Below are 18,003 nucleotides of genomic sequence, written 5' to 3'. Positions count from 1 at the left end.
TGCATTCTGCAATCTGTTCCCAGGATAGTAAGTCAAATCCCAGTTGGTGGGAACTACATTCAGTAGCAGCCAAGAGAAACCGAGCTTCTTATGATATTATACATCTCAACGATTGCACTGAACTATCCCTAGAGGATAACCCCAGCATGCAGTACCTCACACAGCGTAGTTTCAGTAAAGTAAAAAATAAATAAATAAATGACATCAAAGGAATGACTGATCTGACAATAATATGCCGAAGAAAGAAAGAAAAACCCTAATTAAGTTTATAAATGCTGTTTCTTCAGCATGGCTGCCAATTACTTAATCTACTGATCAATTGTTTTCTGCTGTTCAAACAGAAAAAATGTTTTGACTAGAAATACCTATGATTTTATATATGGTATCGCTTAATTAGGTGCGGAACAACAGCTGACATGAGATCATGATTTGCTTTAATCAAATTCAATTTGACCTTATTTTCACTCAACATAAATAACATCTGAAGAAACAGCCCAACATAAGTAAGTCATTGCGCATAGTATCAAAGCTATAGGCTTCCCCATAATGGACTTGGTGCATCCGGATCAGGTTGCCCAAAAAATAAAATAAAGTAAAATAAACAAATAAATAAATGAAATATACAGAATTGTTAAAATATTGTGCCTGCCTCCTGATGAAAATAAATACATTACATTAAAATTAACAGTAAAATGTTTCGTTCATTTAAATGTTCAATGAAATGATTTATTTACCAAACAAATGATGGGTCTTGCACATTCGCACCAATTGATGCTAGCAGGGTTAAAGGTCAGAATCTTTTGTGCTTAAAAAATACAATAACAATGAAAAAAAAAACAGTCAACATCTCGAATTTATGTGTGTTCAGTTCGTTGGTATTTAAATAGATGACACACAGTCTCAAACGTTTTGACACATTTTTACATTATTTGAGCTGTTATGCATGCACTTTGAACTACGAAAAGACCAACATTTGGCTCAGGGCCCCGATAGCGGGGGAATATTTATTTATTTTACTTTAGCGATCATCAAATGACAAGACTATAAGATTAGCACTATCACACACAATTAATTGCATCTTTTCAGTTGGGCAATTTTGTTAAACACAAAAGGAATATCTGCTTTATTTATTTTAACTCAGAAGTATGATCACATATTGATACCACTCAATTAATAGTCTGAAGGTCACATAAGTGCGCATGTTTATTGAAACATTTTTCATGCTCAAGACAAAAGTGTAAGTTGATGAAAGTATAGCCCGCAAGTTTAGCCACACTTTCAACAGGATAACAAAAAAGTATCTGCTGCCAAGTGGGGGGAAAAAAACGGGCCAATTAAAAAGCTTTGTAGCAAAGAAGAAAGGTGTTTGCACCAAACTGCTCAGAAGCGCGAAGCACGCCTCTGCCTTCATCTACAGTGTTTAGTGAGGTGGAGCAAAATACAGGCTGGAAACAGCTGCACATTAGCAAGATATTCTGTGGCTTGTTAAAACAGTAGGCGACAGACATCCCGCTTAAATTCAGTGTTCACCAATTACATTTTTAAGATGTTGTTTTGCTCATAATAGTCGATAAACATAAGGAAAACAAATTGAACATTTTCAATCTCACAGCCCTAGCTGACATCGTGTCCAAAAACCCTAATAAAATGATTACCATCATTCTGAAAACATGCAGGAAGGCAGGGGTCATAATTTAGAGACATATGAGAACAGTCTTACTGTGGGGCTTCATTTGGTGTGGAGTCCCTCACACAATGCAACATTAAGTCGCTAATGTGGAGAGGCCCCCAAAGGCTTCATTAAAAAGAAAATGGTCGTGAAGGGTTCTTTTTTTTCGACGTATAGTATATGCTCACGTACTTTGCTTGGGCGCCTGTCTCAGGGTGAAGGCAAGAGACGGGTGTTATTCCGTTAATTGTGCACATGCATTTGCTAGCGACTATAAGCGTACAATACATTTACATAAAACTCTCTCGGGACACAATTTCATCATTGTAAAAGTCATTTTGGATATTGAATGCTTGTATGTAGGATTTTGTATTTCCTCGCTGTTTGAATGGTCCAATGAGGTGCTCAGTTTGGAGCCAAATATGAATAGAAAAATGTGTTACAACAGGGCATGAGTATTCCTTAGAATGAATGTTGTTTAGCAGTAGGTGTTTTGGAACTGTGAGAATTATGTTAAATAAAGTGGAGCGAAATGTAAAGTAAACTCCTCCGACTTTGTATAGTAATGCATAAGTCCACAACTGCAATTGGCTCAGTGTGGAAATGTGTGAGCAGCATATCTAATGGATCTCTGGTTCAACTCAGAGGGGCTTTGAGGAGGATGTTTAATGGACAAGAGCAATTCCATTCATCTCAGCCGGGCTGATTGCTACGTCCGAGGCTACTTTCACACCTCATTTGCTGCTACCATGCTCAATTCAATCACTCGCAGCCTTGCAAAAGCAGGCGCGCAGGTATCATCTAGTGCGTGCACAGACACCTTACACCATCAAAGGATAAACCGCTGCACCTTTGACAGCTATTTAGCAATTTATTAGTAGGTGGCTCAATGGGCAGCAGGATGAATGGCTAAAAATATGAAAGAAAAGTGAGGAACAAAAATGTTGCAATTTACTTAAAACTACTCTAAACCGAAATACTGATTGCTGAACGCAATCAACTAAAATGTCAGAGAGCAGAGGACCAAGAGAGGCGACTCGGCCCGTAACTGCTCCAATCAGCAAATGGTACTGAGGTTGCCTGTGAGAAAAGAAAAAAAAAAAAAAAGAAATAAAGCAGGCAGCACATGAGAGAAAATTACATGTTCTTGAGTGTCAGAGGAAGACAAGGCACAGAAAAATGGGTGTGAGTGCGCTTGGCGGGGGTGAACTTTTCAGGAGAAGTGAAGAGGTTACTTAACATTTTCAGTTTCAATCACACCCATTTCCTATGATTCTGTTTTACTGTATAAGCGCCATTCTTTTAAGATGAAAAGGCTGTAATTTGGCCTTCACTATACATAACAGCAAGATCAACTTTTGGCCTTCACCATAAGCTCACATTGCTGTGATTACCAACACCACGCTGTAGAGACTGTAAAAAGAGCAATATTGCAATAAACATTTAAAGATAGGAAAGGGAAATATTTTCATCAAATCCACATGAAAAATCATTTGAACCCCTTACTGTGATAAAGGCAGTGGTGAGCTGTCAGAGCCAACAAGGCCTTCTCTGCTGGCCTAACATAACCTGACGTTATCATAACTATAACAAACTATAATAATTAAAATAATTATAATAAAAGTTCATTTAATTTTAAATTCATTTTTCCTAAAAATATATATATCAAAGTATTGTCCATATTCTGTTCTCTTTGTGTCATACTACAGCGGGCCTCCGGGTTGCAAACTCCTAGTTTTACGCATTTTTCATCTTACGAACGTGGACCGCAGCGTTTTTTGTCCCCCTCTTACGAACAAACCTTTCGTCTTACGAACCATCCAACATGCCGGTCAGTGTGTCCGCATTATATTTTTCACTTTGCTGTATCAACAAAAACATATTTTCTCGCATATCACGGAAATGCCGATATGCTACTGGTCAATTAAGGCAGTCACAGTCACGGTCTCAGTCACGGTCTCAATCAAGGAAATGCCGATGTGCTATTGGTCGATTAAGGTCACAGTCACGGTCTCAGTCTCTGAGATGCCGATATGCTATTGGTCGATTAAGGTCACAGTCACAGTCTCAGTCACGGAGATGCGGATATGCTATTGGCCGGCGTCACGTCAATCACAGAAATGCCGATATGCTATTGGCCGAACGTCTTCATCTAACTCGATGGCACAGCTGGTCGGTGTGTTGTGAAGACTTTGCAAACTTTATCTGTTAGGCATGGCTTCTAAAATTGCAAGTGGCAGTAAAGGAAGAAGTAAAAGGATGATGACAATAGAAACTAAGCAGGAGATAATAAAAAAATACGAAGGAGGCACACGCATAGTTAAACTTGCTAGTGAGTATGGCCGTAACTGCTCGGCAATCTTCTAAGGGCAAGACTTTCCTTGCCAGGGGACGGACCTCGGTAAACAACAAAATGGAGAGGCTTCTTCTTTTATGGATTAAAGAGAAGGAAATCGCCGGTGATATGTTCTCGTTTAAGATAAGTTCTCATTTAAGAAAAAAAATAAATAAATTCTGCGAGTTGGTCTCTGCTCCCTTCCGCCTCCACCCACCACCAGCTCAAGTCTCGTCACCCCAAAGGTAAATGTCATTTTTCCTTTGTATATTTGTTATTTAATTTAACTGTACCGTAAATTATATTACTAATTTTTAATATGTGTATAAAGTTGTGATGTTCTTACCTAAGGTTTTTGCATGCGTTGCATGCATTCACTTATTTACATAGGTTTGGATTGCCCGTCATACGAGCAATTCGAGTTGCGAGCATAGCCGCTGAACGGATTAAGTTCGTAACACGGGGGCCCACTGTATATCCATTTGGTTATGTTCTTTCCAGTGTTGTAGTTTTAGGTTAGAGTTCTTAGCCAATTAGACTTCAGCTAACTTGTGTTACCAGGCTATATGAAATCTGCCTGCAAACAGCCCCATCTGAGGGCATTCCAGTCGAGAGTTGCGGACCTTCTGTGCCGTGTGCAAAGACATATATGCAGTGTGCAAAGGCATCTGTGAACGGACCGATATAGTTAATAGCTGCAATAGCCAATCGAGTCATAAGGTGGCCATCTAGAAGCCTCACGATGAACGTTATATTACTGGATTGACTGCAGGGAAGCGGTGCTACGCTGATCAAACGTGTTTAACGTTTGAAGTCGTTAAAAAAGTTATTTAAAAAAAATGTGCTTGATCCGCACTAAAGGCTTAGCGCACAGCGAAGCCAGACCCGCGGACATTTAGAAGAAAATTCAAATCTCACCTGTAAGGATGCTTAATAATACGTACAGAGGTAACAAGGGAATTAAAAATCATTCACACAGTAGATGCATATGGTGCCTAGGGGTTGGAAAAAGTTGTTTTTTTTATGATATATTCCATCTATTTTCCTTCACAGCACAATCCCTCACATTGCCACGGAATCTGGCTAATACTGGTAGCTCTAGCTGCTAGTTTTCCCAGCTGCCAGCCTCTCACAATGATACACACAAGCATTGTTCATGGGGGCAGCAATACGCCAAACAAGGATGTTTAAAAGAAGCTTTGGAGTACCTGTTGTTGCATGGATACATTGGAGTGGATTCCAATAATCAAACAATGTTTCAACATGTACCGCTTCATGAACCATTGATCTCTAAACTATTTATTTGCATTATTCTTCTCTACAGAAATATTGATAAGGAAAGATGAGCACGGTATTTTCCACTTCAACATTCAGAGTAAAGTTGTAAACACAAATAAGACTGTACATTAGCCTGATGCAATGGCGCTGACTCACAAGATCACATCATTATAAGACGTCAGTGAATACCGTTTATAAGTAGGCAATACCAACCAGTGAGGGTGATTTCAGAGTTACATATTATCATCGAGTATGTATTATATTTGAGAATTACAGTAAACAGAAATGACAGTTTATCAAAAACTATGCATAGTGCCCACTCAACAGTCATCAATCTAGCATTTCACAAGTAGGTCAAGAAACGGGCTTGAGGAAGCGAGCGAGAAACAAATCAAGAAGTGAAGGGTGGGTGGAAGTTGAGTGTAGAAAGGGTAAATGGGGGACAAGCGCAACAAAAGGCAAAGATAAGTTAAAGACGATGACGCTTATCTTTTCTTATGTAGGTTAATTGACTGAGGAATTAAGAGAAAAAAAAGATACAGTATAATTCAACGTGATGCACGCGCATTAACAATAAACGGGTTGCAGGCATATGAAATGATTATTAAGATACACACATAGAGACGAAGCTAGTGTGTCATCCAAGCATATTTCTAATTATCGGTTAATTGTTATTCTCTATCATTAGGAGGGTGGTTTTTAATTGTAATGTAGCCAAGCAGAAACCCTACCTATACATGTGGGGGACAATTAGCCACCTCCATTAACCCCTAGTTAATTACAACCTCCACTGCTACATCCCACAGCTCTGTTCTCGCTCCGCTTTAGCCCTCAAATCTATCCCCGGGCCTTCATCCCCATTTTTCCTCCAGTTCTGTCCTCATTTTGGTTTTTGAAAACCTTAATTGTTTGATTCAAAAGCATATATGTTGTGAACTTTGCAAGGGTGGCTTTTTTTTTTTCCTTTTCTAGGTTAGAACTTCTCTCTTTGAGTCCCCCACGTCAACTCTTGCTCCCTTTTTAATTTTCTTTTTCCGAATAAATTTCCTCGGCGGTTGATTGTAATCTTAAAAAGAAAAGCGAAACTGTTTTTTGAAAATGGCTGGCAATCATATAATCATAGCGCTTCACTCCTCCCAAAAAGTAAATGTGTTCATGAAAATCAATAAAGTAATTTTTTAGAATAAATATGATTAGTCAAATGTGGTCGGACTGCCACAAGGACCAAAATCAGCTTGAATAATTTTCTTTGTGATGTAGATAATATTATTGTGTAAATATTATATACTACTACTACTACTAATAATAATAATAGTTTTCTTACGCCCCTTTAGCGGCAAAATGAGTCAGCACGGTGAAAGAGTGGTTAGCACATTCACCTCACAGTTCCGAGGTTGCAGGTTTGATCAAGGTTAACAGCTGAGCATCTGGTAACCGCTATCAAATCAGCATAAGGTACAGTAAATGTCCAATTTCAGATATCTGTGAAACAGTGAGTCAAAAATAATATTAGTACATGTTTGCTATGTAGGTTAATTAAATGTTTGCGGTTGTAGATTAATTGACTGATGATTTTTTTTGTTTGTTTGTTTTATTGCCTCCCTTATTATTTGCTCGAATATGGAACGTAGTTTGCTCAGGGAAGTGAACAGAATATGAATTTCATTGTGCGGTATTACAATGCATATGACAATAAAATCTTGAATTTTATTTCTGTGATCGGTCTTTGTCCCTATAACCCTAGCGAATGGCCGTTTACCTATTTGTGCTTTGATTTGAGATCTTTATGTTCATAATGACGATTATTATTAGTAGTGGTAGAGTTAGTAGTAGTAGTATTACATAGTCCGCCTAACAGAATTGCATTTAATTTTCGTTTGTCAAGATTATATCATTCTGACAGGCCTAAAAGAAAAAAAACCTGGAGGAAAAGTAAACAAAACTGTTTAACCCTAACACTGTCTAGACATTATTGGCAACTGAATGAATTTATTTAAAGTAATGGCAACATTTTTTGAACAAAGAGCAAGTGTGCAGAACAGATTTCCAGGATGTAATTAACTAACTTGACTCACTCAAATGACTCAAGTTATCAATCACTTGTTCAACATTCTGCTAGAGGTTTTTCGCCCCCCCCCCAAAAAAAAAAAACAACAACAAGCAATAAGTGGTCTGAAAGTGGGGTTAGAAAGCCTAATGAACATTGTGACATGTAACTGACAGATAGCAGAAAAAAAAAAAAAAACAACATAGACTGTGAAAATTGGGAGATTTCAATGATAGTAAGTCAGGCTGACAAGACACATGGTGAAGAGCAGACTGAACAGAGAGAGAAAGAGGGGATAACAATGTCCATTGTTCCATTAGGCAGCCAATAATGACTGATAAAACGAGGCTACTAAAGAGGACACAATGGTCCTTAATTGACTCATTAGTGAGAGAAGAGAATGAACTGCACTAATGAATGGAGGTTTGCAGCTATATTGCTTGCTAAGCAAAACAGAAAGGCATTTAGTTTATTAAAGCAATATTTGGGTTTACACAATATGCCACAGGGACAGAACAAAAAAGGGGGAAACACCAATATAGTCAGCTTTAAAGTCCGTTATTTTTTAAGGCCTGCTGACGTTTTTTGGTTTTTACATACCTCAAGGTGTTCCAATATGTAAGGTGGGTTGGTCATACCAAGCCTGAGCATGGCCCCATTGGGAATTTCCTCAACCAGCCTCCATAGTAGAGTGGGCAAGTCAGTCCCAATGTCTCGACCATATGCTCCTGTGTCTTCACTGGTCAGCCAGATTTCACACACTCCCTCTAAATAGACACAAAAATGAGAAAGCATTGCATATGTAAACTAAAGACTGTATAGTATATAACAGTGTTGTATCTTTTGGTGTTTGTATTGGAAAGATCTTTAAATATTCCTGAACTTGACTGTTGAGATTATACCATCCATCTCTTAATTATCTGGCAAAGATCAGAGACTTTCGTAAGGACAGTATGAAAAGTGTCATAAGTGAGCATGCACAAATATATATATATATATATATATATATATATATATATATATATATATATATATATATATATATATATATATATACCTTATGAAGATGGTATGTATGGCACACAAACACAAAAACAGAGAGAGCGAGAAAAGATATTTAAAATAATACCTAATATACTTATGATTTCATTTGTACCAATAGGCGTCTAGGTGGTAAAGTGGTTAGCACATTTGCCTGACAGTTCAGCGACCCAAATTCAAATACACGTCGCTTCGCTCTTCCTGTGCGGAGGCACCCTCAAGCGAGGGACCCTAAGTGAGGATAAGTGGCTCCAGGATGTAACGAATAAAACAACAAAAAAAAGTGGAAAAAATGCCTAAGTGTTGTGTGCCTTGTCTGTCTTTTCAACTGAATGCAAGCAAGTCTCCCTTTTCACGATATCTACATTTTTCTCATAGTCATCACCCGTGTACTATATCTGTAACAAACTCTTTTTTAGGCTTTAACTTGAATAGCACCAATACCAAGTACAGCAAAACAATAAAAAAAAATAATTTAAAGGAAAAGACCAACTTATTAAAATATAAAATTCATTATTAAAATGTCAAGACCAATACCAACTTTTCTTCTAACTTGTAGTTTTTAATTTGTGATTTTAAAAATGAAACAAGAGAGTGGCTGAGAATAGCATTAGTTTCCATGTTCCCTGTACCAATAATTTCAAATGAAGCCAAGTAGCAGCCCATGATGATACTCGCTTAGCCATATTCTTCTTATAGGATTTTTAAAAAGTAATACAATGTAATACAACAGTTCACACTGCCGCAAAGCCACACAAAAACACATTAAATTGCCCAAAGTGCATTGGTGAGTGGACAACGGTAATTTTTTTGCAATTGTCTGGTCTAAGTCAGGATCAGAAGCAGGCAATAGCACGACAGCTACAGTGCCACATGCGTCAAGCCGCAGATGCAGGGGTAAATTGGTTCAAAACAACACACGCATTGATACACAGGCGCACCAACACTTCGGTAGCATAACATTATTCAAGATTCTGGCCATAGCTCCCAGTTCTCAGATTACTGCATAAAATAAAACATATATATATATATATATATATATATATATATATATATATATATATATATATATATATATATATATATATATATATATATATGTATATATATATATATATATATATATATACATACATGTGCATGTATGTATGTATGTATGTATGTATGTATGTATGTACGTATATTTGTGTGTGTGTGTGTGTGTGTGTGTGTGTGTGTGTGTGTGTGTGTGTGTGTGTGCGTAACCAAGAGAAATTAAGAGCGCGTGCCCTTGTACAGTATACAGATAATATCCGTCTTGTACCGTGACACGTCATCTTTACTTAACTCATTGGCAAGCTGCATGCTATTCTCCTGCTATGAGGACGCTTACATAGCCTGCGGTGGAAACACATGCCAGATCAAGATGATCCATTCCAAACTGTACCGTGGCAAACTGTACTGAGCAGTTTGGCTAAGACACAGCTTCAATTCCACTTGTGCATGAGCGATCCACTGCGATGGTAAATACACATAACTCAACCTTATTTTTGTAACTGGCATGTATTACACAGGAGAACTTTCTTTACAGAGTGGAACCCCAAGGGAACCATGTTTATCATTAATTGGATTTTCTACCACCTTCATTCAGACTTACAGTAGGTCCGCAACAGAAATAGACTTGAACAGAAGTTACCTTTCACAATTTCATGCAGTGGGAAGAAAACAAAATCATGAAGAATGACATGAGACAAGTCTAACGAGACGAGAAATCACAAAAGATTGAGTCCACGAGAACGAGGCAAGACGAGATGTTTGTAAAATTTGTAATACAAAATCATGGCTAAAATAAAGGTTAAGGTCTTTTTACCAAGCATATTGGAGGATATTTAACAATAATTTTTGTCACAGACTAATTATTCAGTGGCCGTTGAGAAAAAAAAAATGCAGCTCATATTAGCTGCAGTGATTGGCGTGATTTTTGCTGCAGTGTTTATATACTGCTGTTATCTGCCAATATTTTATCATCCAAAACCACATGTAATCATAGAATCCTGTATTTCTCCTGTCGGGCTGCAAATATTGAAACTAGGTATTAATTATTATTAGCTTTTTATTTCTGTGTTTATTTTATTTATTTTTTCTATTACTTGGTGAAAAACAAATACATATACTGCATTTTCCACACTATAAGGCGCACAAATACAGTGAATAAGGTAAATAAACCACTGGTTTCAATTTTTGAGGACAAAAAAAAACAAACATAACATAACTTAGTCGCCATGTAAATTCTTCAATTTTTACTTCTGCATTTTCAGTTCTAAATGTATATTTTACGATTGAAATATTCAAAACCTGTTTGAAATTTTCACGTGCTATATTTGCTCCAATTTTGAAGGAATTTAAATGAAAGACAAGCTGCAAAAAAAAAAGGGTGTTTTTGTCAAAGAATGCCCAATGTTGTCTTATCAATCCAGGGACTGTTTTTAAATCAACAAATCAACAAATGAACATGAAGTTTTTTGGTTGAAATTGTATTTAAAAAAAATAAGTTTCACATTTAACTGAATCAAAATTGTTTTCTTTTAAACTCTTGATTCATCTTGAATTTGATCCAAACAGTCTTTTAATGTAATCAAGAGGTATTTTTCCCCCCCATTTTTTGGGTAGTAATTTCCACAAATTACCTTTATTCTTCGTGTCTAATCGAAAAGTTTGAATCACTCATCTGATTGTTTTGTTGCTGTTCCCTTTAGTGCAGCTCCATCTTGTGGGTGCATAATGCAACCCCAGTCATTACTGTAGCTTCTTTTTTATGCGCCTTATAATGCGGTGCACCTTACAATCTGGTGTGCCTTATAGTGCAGAAAATACGGTACACAAATACCACATTTCCAATATCCATCATTTTTAGTTCATTATAACTGTGACAGTTTAGACCAGAGGTGTCAAACACATAAAATCATGGTGTATGTATATATATATATATATATTATATATATATATATATATATATATATATATATATATATATATATATATATATATATATATATATATATATATATATATATATATATATATATACACACACACACACACACACACAAAATCATCTTGCTGGCCAGATTAAATGTATTTGCGGGCCAGAATCGGCCCACGGGCGTATGTTTGACACCACTGGTTTAGAAAACTGACGTTAGACCCACAGAACACAAATTTTGGTCAGCCTGGTTTGGTAAAAACCGTGTTAATATCCAAGTGTGCAAAAGACATTTAAGTCAATTTAACTGCCATTGTAAAAGTAATCCGACTGCTCTCTGTTTGTAAAAGTAAAAGTATAGCCAGCATAGATTGGGATTAGGCCAAAAGCACAGACAGCCCTTAAAGGGACACTGCCTAAGAAAAAACATGGCAGCCTCCAGAAACGTGCCACCTCCCATGTTATATTATTCAATGCTAACTAGACCTATGATTATATTTAAAACATACTGTTGGTCATTAAGAACACATTTATTTGCAAGTTTTTGAAATGTATAATCCTTTAATTTATTCCTTTTTAATGAAAAAAGGTCAAAATCTTATACACTGTCCCTTTAAGAATTTTGGGAGAAAGTTTTTAAGAATTGGTTAAATTTCGGGTTCATCAATGTGAAGGATTTTTTTTTTTTTTTTAAAAAGGAAAAACTTTTGCTCCCAATCACAAACTCATAACTTTTTATGCACAAATGACATCCAAAATGCTTATCAAAAACCGACACCAGTCTCTTTAATTCAAGTGACAAGTTTACTTGCCATTGATTGGATGCTGCAAGCAATCACAGTCACTCGCAATAATTAAAATAACCACCTTATGAACACATATCCCCATAAAGTGAAGGTCACCTAGAGCAACAGGAGACTTATTCGGCTTCATGCTAAATTAAAGCAACACACTACTACAGCTTAATGAGCTAACCGTCATTTGGCTGCGGGTCTGGAAATAGTTGATTGTCTGCTTAAGCTATGTGTTAAGACATACCCCGATCATGCAGGCAAACCTAAATGCTCTTGCAGGGAGGCAGCGATACACACTTGCAAACACACAACCGTCATCATCATTAACCGAGTGGAGTCGAACAGAAAGATGCATGTGGTCCATTCAAAGAGAGGAAACGGCGTGGCTAATTGGATGTGTGCGAGCTTGGAACACTTAAAGAAGGGAAAGCACATATTTAAAAGTGGGCATGGACCACAACGATTAAAGATGATGGCGGCATAATTGTCCAGATTAAAAAAGCTTTTTGAAGGCTCATCATCATTGACAATAGGATGCGCTAATGATTTTTGCAGGACAGCTGCACCTGCAAGCACATCTATCAATCACACATGATCAAATACAAAGCATGACACTCACACAATTACACACCCCCACACAAATACACTCACACGCATTGAAGAACAACAGGATAGAGAGAACATTTGCTCCGGTATGCAATTAATTAAAAACAGTTCACCTTGGTCGAACAATCAGAATAGTCTGGTTCATTAAATTCAACTAATCGCTAGCTAAAGTTATTAATTTAAATTTTGAGGAAGCAAGCACACGTATTTTTTAAGCATGGACTGCTATAACGTTTTACAGATAGTGGAGGCCAAGGTTAATTAAGTAAAATGATGTCAGCCTCTACCAATGTGGAATACGATTCATGATTAAAACCAGTGGTGGGGTGTCTTTTGTTTAACACTTGAACAGAGTATTTACTATTAATTATCATAAACAAAGCAAGCGGACATATTGGATGACAATATGTTGAGATATGGACAAAACCTTTACTAGTCACTCAAGACTTTCACAAGACTGACATGAGTACACAATAGGGCCAAGAGTCATGAAAATGTAAAAAAAAAAAAAAAAAAAAAGATCAGATGAAGTTATAGAAGGTGTGCCTGTAGTGATGGTTACTGTATGTACACTGAGCTTTATTGACCTCACAGAATATATCCCACACCATTTTGTATTTATTTATTATTTTAACAAAGAGATAGACGGTATATATTCAAGGTAATGTTAAAAGGAGAATAACAGAAGGTGCAAAATACAAAAGTTCTTACTATAAACTAAATAGGGATGTAATCAATAAGGGTGGGAACTTTGGGTTTGTCTCATGATTTGATTCAAACGTGAATTTTAGGTCTACTACTCAATTATCAATCAATGTTTGATTCAAAACAGATTTAGACTAAAAATGATTTGATTGGCTATTCTGCTTCAATCTAATGACAAGAAAAGAAATATGATTTACTCCCGGAAACAGAATGACCTAAAGAGACATGGCGCCTTTTTTGTTTGTTTTTTTTTAAATTCCTTGGGCATTGTATGTTGATTCTTGGTCGTCGTAAATGAGAATCTTTACTGTTTTGTGAATCGACTTGTTGGCACACATCTATAAGGACTGTTTGGATTGTTTAAGGCTTCTTCACAACATTGGGCCCAATACAGAAGTTAATTAGAGCAGTTAATTTTATCGTATAATTATACTGACCAAGGAATGCAGCAGGGTGACATTCACATGTATTACATGTTGTTGTAAAATCACAGCTGAGCTATAGTTACTTTGTTTGGATTAAAAGAAGCCCACTCTTACCATTGCTTGCATCATGCACATTTCATGATTGATGTATTCCTACAGTGCCCACAAAAAAGGCATCACTTTTTGTGTCGGAGCTATGTCCCAGTTAATTGCTAGTCACATGCTTTTGAAATAAAAGACTAGACCTGCTGTAAATGCATCAAGGAGCTATATATGTCCTTTCAAAACAAAATTCCAGTGACTTAACACATGCTGCTACCAAGCCTGTAAGCTTGGGTGCCGTCTGTCTGAAAAGAAAATGTTCAGGTTCCTGTGTTAATTATGTTTTCAGGAAAGAGGCCACATTGCAAAAGTCCCAATACACCAAATAACCTAGTCGGTTGATTGCCGTCCCTGCTGGATCAGTAGATTTGTTTATATTATCGCATCAATCGTGTTATTGCTGGCAAAAGATGTGACCGTTAAGTTGGAAATGTTAGCTTGGTCTCCCTCATCTGTCTGCACTAAAACATACACATACATACACAGCTGTTTCCTCTGGTTTTATAATGTGCAGCAAAGAGAGGGGCCACGAATTGTATCAGGAATTATTTTGTTAAAGCGTTGTTTGTTATATAAATAGAAAAGATCCCATCCTGAATACAAACTATCTTTATGTCTTGTATTTAACTCTGTGCGCTACTACAAGAAGAAATATAACGTGGTAAAACTAAGTAAGAATGCTGACATGAAAACAACCAAGCCTATATGAAAAGTTGTAGTGACAAATAACCAACGCCAAATATCAATGCAATCCCTTTACCTGAGAAAGCATAAAAGAAAGAGACACCGCTATGCAGATATTCTATATCGGGGGGGAACAATACACGGCATTGCATAAATAATTAATGATATGAATAGCAGATGTGTGAAAAAAAATAAAAATTACATAACTGTTTTCTTTTTTTTTCCCCCAGTAAGTCAGAACAATTGGAAAGAAGGGCCAGGCAGAGGAACATTTCCTGCACACAATTGCCAGTCAGTTAACTTTGGCACAGCCTCGTAAAAACAGCAAAACAACAAGAGATGAAAGGAGACGAAGGATTGGCAGTCCTAAATATGGGCCAAAGAGCAGGACCCGCTTTGTTTGGGTAGGAACCTTCTGAGCTTCCAAAGCGAAGTCCAGACATATGGAATAATACACAGTACCCGAGGAAACAGCTGTGTTGAGGTCTGCAGCTCAAACCAACCATATGATAGAAGCTTCACAAACACAAATTCACTTGCCACAAAATCAAGCACACCTGCAAAGTCAAAAATTAATCAAAGAGCAGAGTGAAAACACTCGAGTTCAAATCGAGCCTTCCTGTGTGGAGATTGCATGTACTCCCCGAGCCCGAGCGGAATATCTCCGGGCACTCCGGCTTCCTCCCACACTCCAAAGACATGCATGGCAGGTGTATTGGACATACTACATTTTCCTTAGGTGTGATTGGGGACGTGATTGGTTGTTCATCTCTTTGTGCCCTGTGATTGGCTGGCAACGAGTTCAGGGTGTCCCCCGCCTTCCGCCCGTAGGCACACGGACATCAATTCCTTGATTAGTGAATGATGATGACAATCTTCATTACTGATCGCCTCAGTCCAAACACGTCTTTACTAAACTAGCAAGTCTTAGTTTTAACTAACAAAACAAAAGGATATTTTAATATTCTTATAATCTGTTTCAGTTGACGCTCTTAACACGTAATGAAAAAAGAGTTTCAAAATACAAAAAAGGGCTGTTAGTATTTAACAGTTAAGCTACAATTCTTTCGATGCAAATGCAAATCTTACAAACAATACTTTTCTGTTTATGTTTTTCTAAGGTTTAAAGAGTCTGCATTTGCTACCAAGCACAGCATGAGCATTTTTTTTCCTTTGAATTTTCACTTGTAGCTAATTTTGGAAAATAGCTTTACATTTTGGGTTGTACGCTTAAGAATCCATCAGATTTTATAATAGTGCCCCCCCCCCCCCCCCCCCCCCCCCATGAACTAACCTCATCTTTAAATCACAGCCAAACTAAGCTGCTCACAAACAGCAGCCCGATGCAGTTGTTTACACATAATTGAACTTTTTTCACTGCATGCTCCATTTTTACTTTTAACGAATGGGAAAAGTGAAAGGAGGAAGTGGGAGGTGATCCTTTGAAGCGCTTACTTTGAAGAAGCGTGACACATCTAATTGATTCAGGTGATTGGGAGCTTCAGTAAAAGCCAGTGCTGAAACGCTAAAAGGTTCTTAAATAATGAGAGCCTAATGGCACAACGTGACCGCCTATACACTGTCATAATTGTTTCTTTTCCTGTATTTTTACAGGTTGGCTTTGAGAGCTTCAAATACTGCATACATACAGTAAATGCAAAAAGGCAGTAGAGATCTCAGAAAATGCGTTTTCTGGAAGACATTTTCAGTTGCTTTTCCAAAGGTTCCTTCCTTTAGTCGTATCAGTTTGATATTGCTTACATGATTTGTTTAATCTATTAAACAACATCTTTTTCAGAAGGATAAACAGCGAATACTGCCACTGGCTACAAAGTTTGAACAGACTGTAGATTAGACGAGCATGAAAATGATCCCATTAAACTGCAGTAAAACCCTATTTTCCCCTGCTACAAATCAACCAATTGATTTGCGTGTTACAAGACCCAGAATGCGGAGTGTGAGGGAGCATGACAGAGGGGGGAAAAAAAATGTCCGGATCATATGGAGTTTATTGCTTACTATCTGTGGACTAAGCATGTAAGCAAATCTATGTTGTATAAGAATGTACACTATAGGTTAATACCTCAAACACTCACTCCTTCGCACATCACAAGAGCTTAAAACATGCTTAGCTGTGTGTTGCTTTGTGCCACGGAAAACAAGGATTTGATACAGTGTAATAGGATCAGCTTCATGTGCATTATAATCTATAATCTAATAAACATTACCACTCACGCAACCAGTAAGAAAGTGCATGACCTCATGAACAGCAATAACAGCTTAGATGGATCCCTTTGAGCATATTAGCTTAACTGATCTAGCAACATGTACTCTATGTTCTTTGTCTGTTTCTGCAGATAAAGCATCTTGAATTAAGAGGATGTGGAAGTCAAACCCATTAATAAAAGCACAAGTTAGCATGTTTTTTTGGTTTAAATCTTATTAAATAAGTAGCACAAGCATCACTCAGTCCTTTTTTTTTTAATAATTTAAACAAGCCTCAACCACAACTTGCTCCCCTTGATTTGACCTGAGTCAACTCTCCTAGTCGATTCCCATGGAGATGATAATTAGACAGAATATAAATATGCAGCAACACACATCTGCTCAACACAAAGAGAGGAGGATAAACATAGCACTAGGATCGATACGTTCCCCCAAGTGCATATTCAGCGCGTTAACTCACAGCAATTTAGAGAGAAACAACACGGCTATAGAAAGAAAAACAAGAAATACTATAGCATGGACTGTTATGTTAAATTTCATATTTAGGGCCTTTTAGCACAAGAACAATGCAAGTGTAATTAAAGGAGCTCGTGAATCTCACGGTGGGGGGATTCAAAGTGATGACCCTGCATCGGTGGCAACTTAAAATTTTGTATCTTCCTACCTTTAAAGGTGATCAAGGGAAGCTGTGAATTGAACTAGTAGGCAACTCAATCCTAGACAGCCAGTTACACAAAAATGAGAATGCCTCAAGAATAGGTGAATTAATGATATACTGCAAAAAAATGTTGGAGAAAATTTTAAAAAAACATTTAACAAAGAGAAAAATGAAAAGATGCTGTATGATGTCACGACAGCTTTAGCCTCACAACTATCAGTATGTAAAAGGGCAACGCGTATTCAAAGGTCTAACCTGATATGTTCTGGGACATTAAGAAACTAGTGGTGCAACAAGTGCTCTACAACTATTCGAATAATAAATTAATTGATCATGATTTTTAGGAATGACGTAAAAAAGGTATCCAGGTAGCACGGAATATCAGCATTACAACAGTAAGTATTCTCCAATCACTGTCATGCCTCATGAAACCAGAACAATTATTGTTGTGTGGAATCACAATATTGCGTG

General features: G+C 37.1%; 1 protein-coding gene across 1 annotated transcript in view; it reads right to left on the bottom strand.

Moving 5' to 3' along the window:
- Positions 1-18,003, bottom strand: part of cdkal1 (CDK5 regulatory subunit associated protein 1-like 1) — a 201,086-nt gene that overhangs the window by 79,020 nt on the left and 104,063 nt on the right. The window contains exon 9 of the mRNA XM_088409351.1: positions 7,930-8,096. Within this exon, the coding sequence (XP_088265477.1) occupies positions 7,930-8,096 (167 nt within the window). The remainder of the gene's footprint in view (positions 1-7,929; positions 8,097-18,003) is intronic.

The sequence above is a fragment of the Hippichthys cyanospilos genome, chromosome 3 (assembly GCF_059441005.1).
Source record: "Hippichthys cyanospilos isolate Australia breed blue-spotted pipefish chromosome 3, RoL_Hcya_1.0, whole genome shotgun sequence".
In the NCBI taxonomy this organism is placed as follows: Eukaryota; Metazoa; Chordata; class Actinopteri; order Syngnathiformes; family Syngnathidae; genus Hippichthys; species Hippichthys cyanospilos.
Note: the sequence above shows the minus strand (reverse complement) of the source record. Positions and strands in the feature narration are given on the sequence as shown.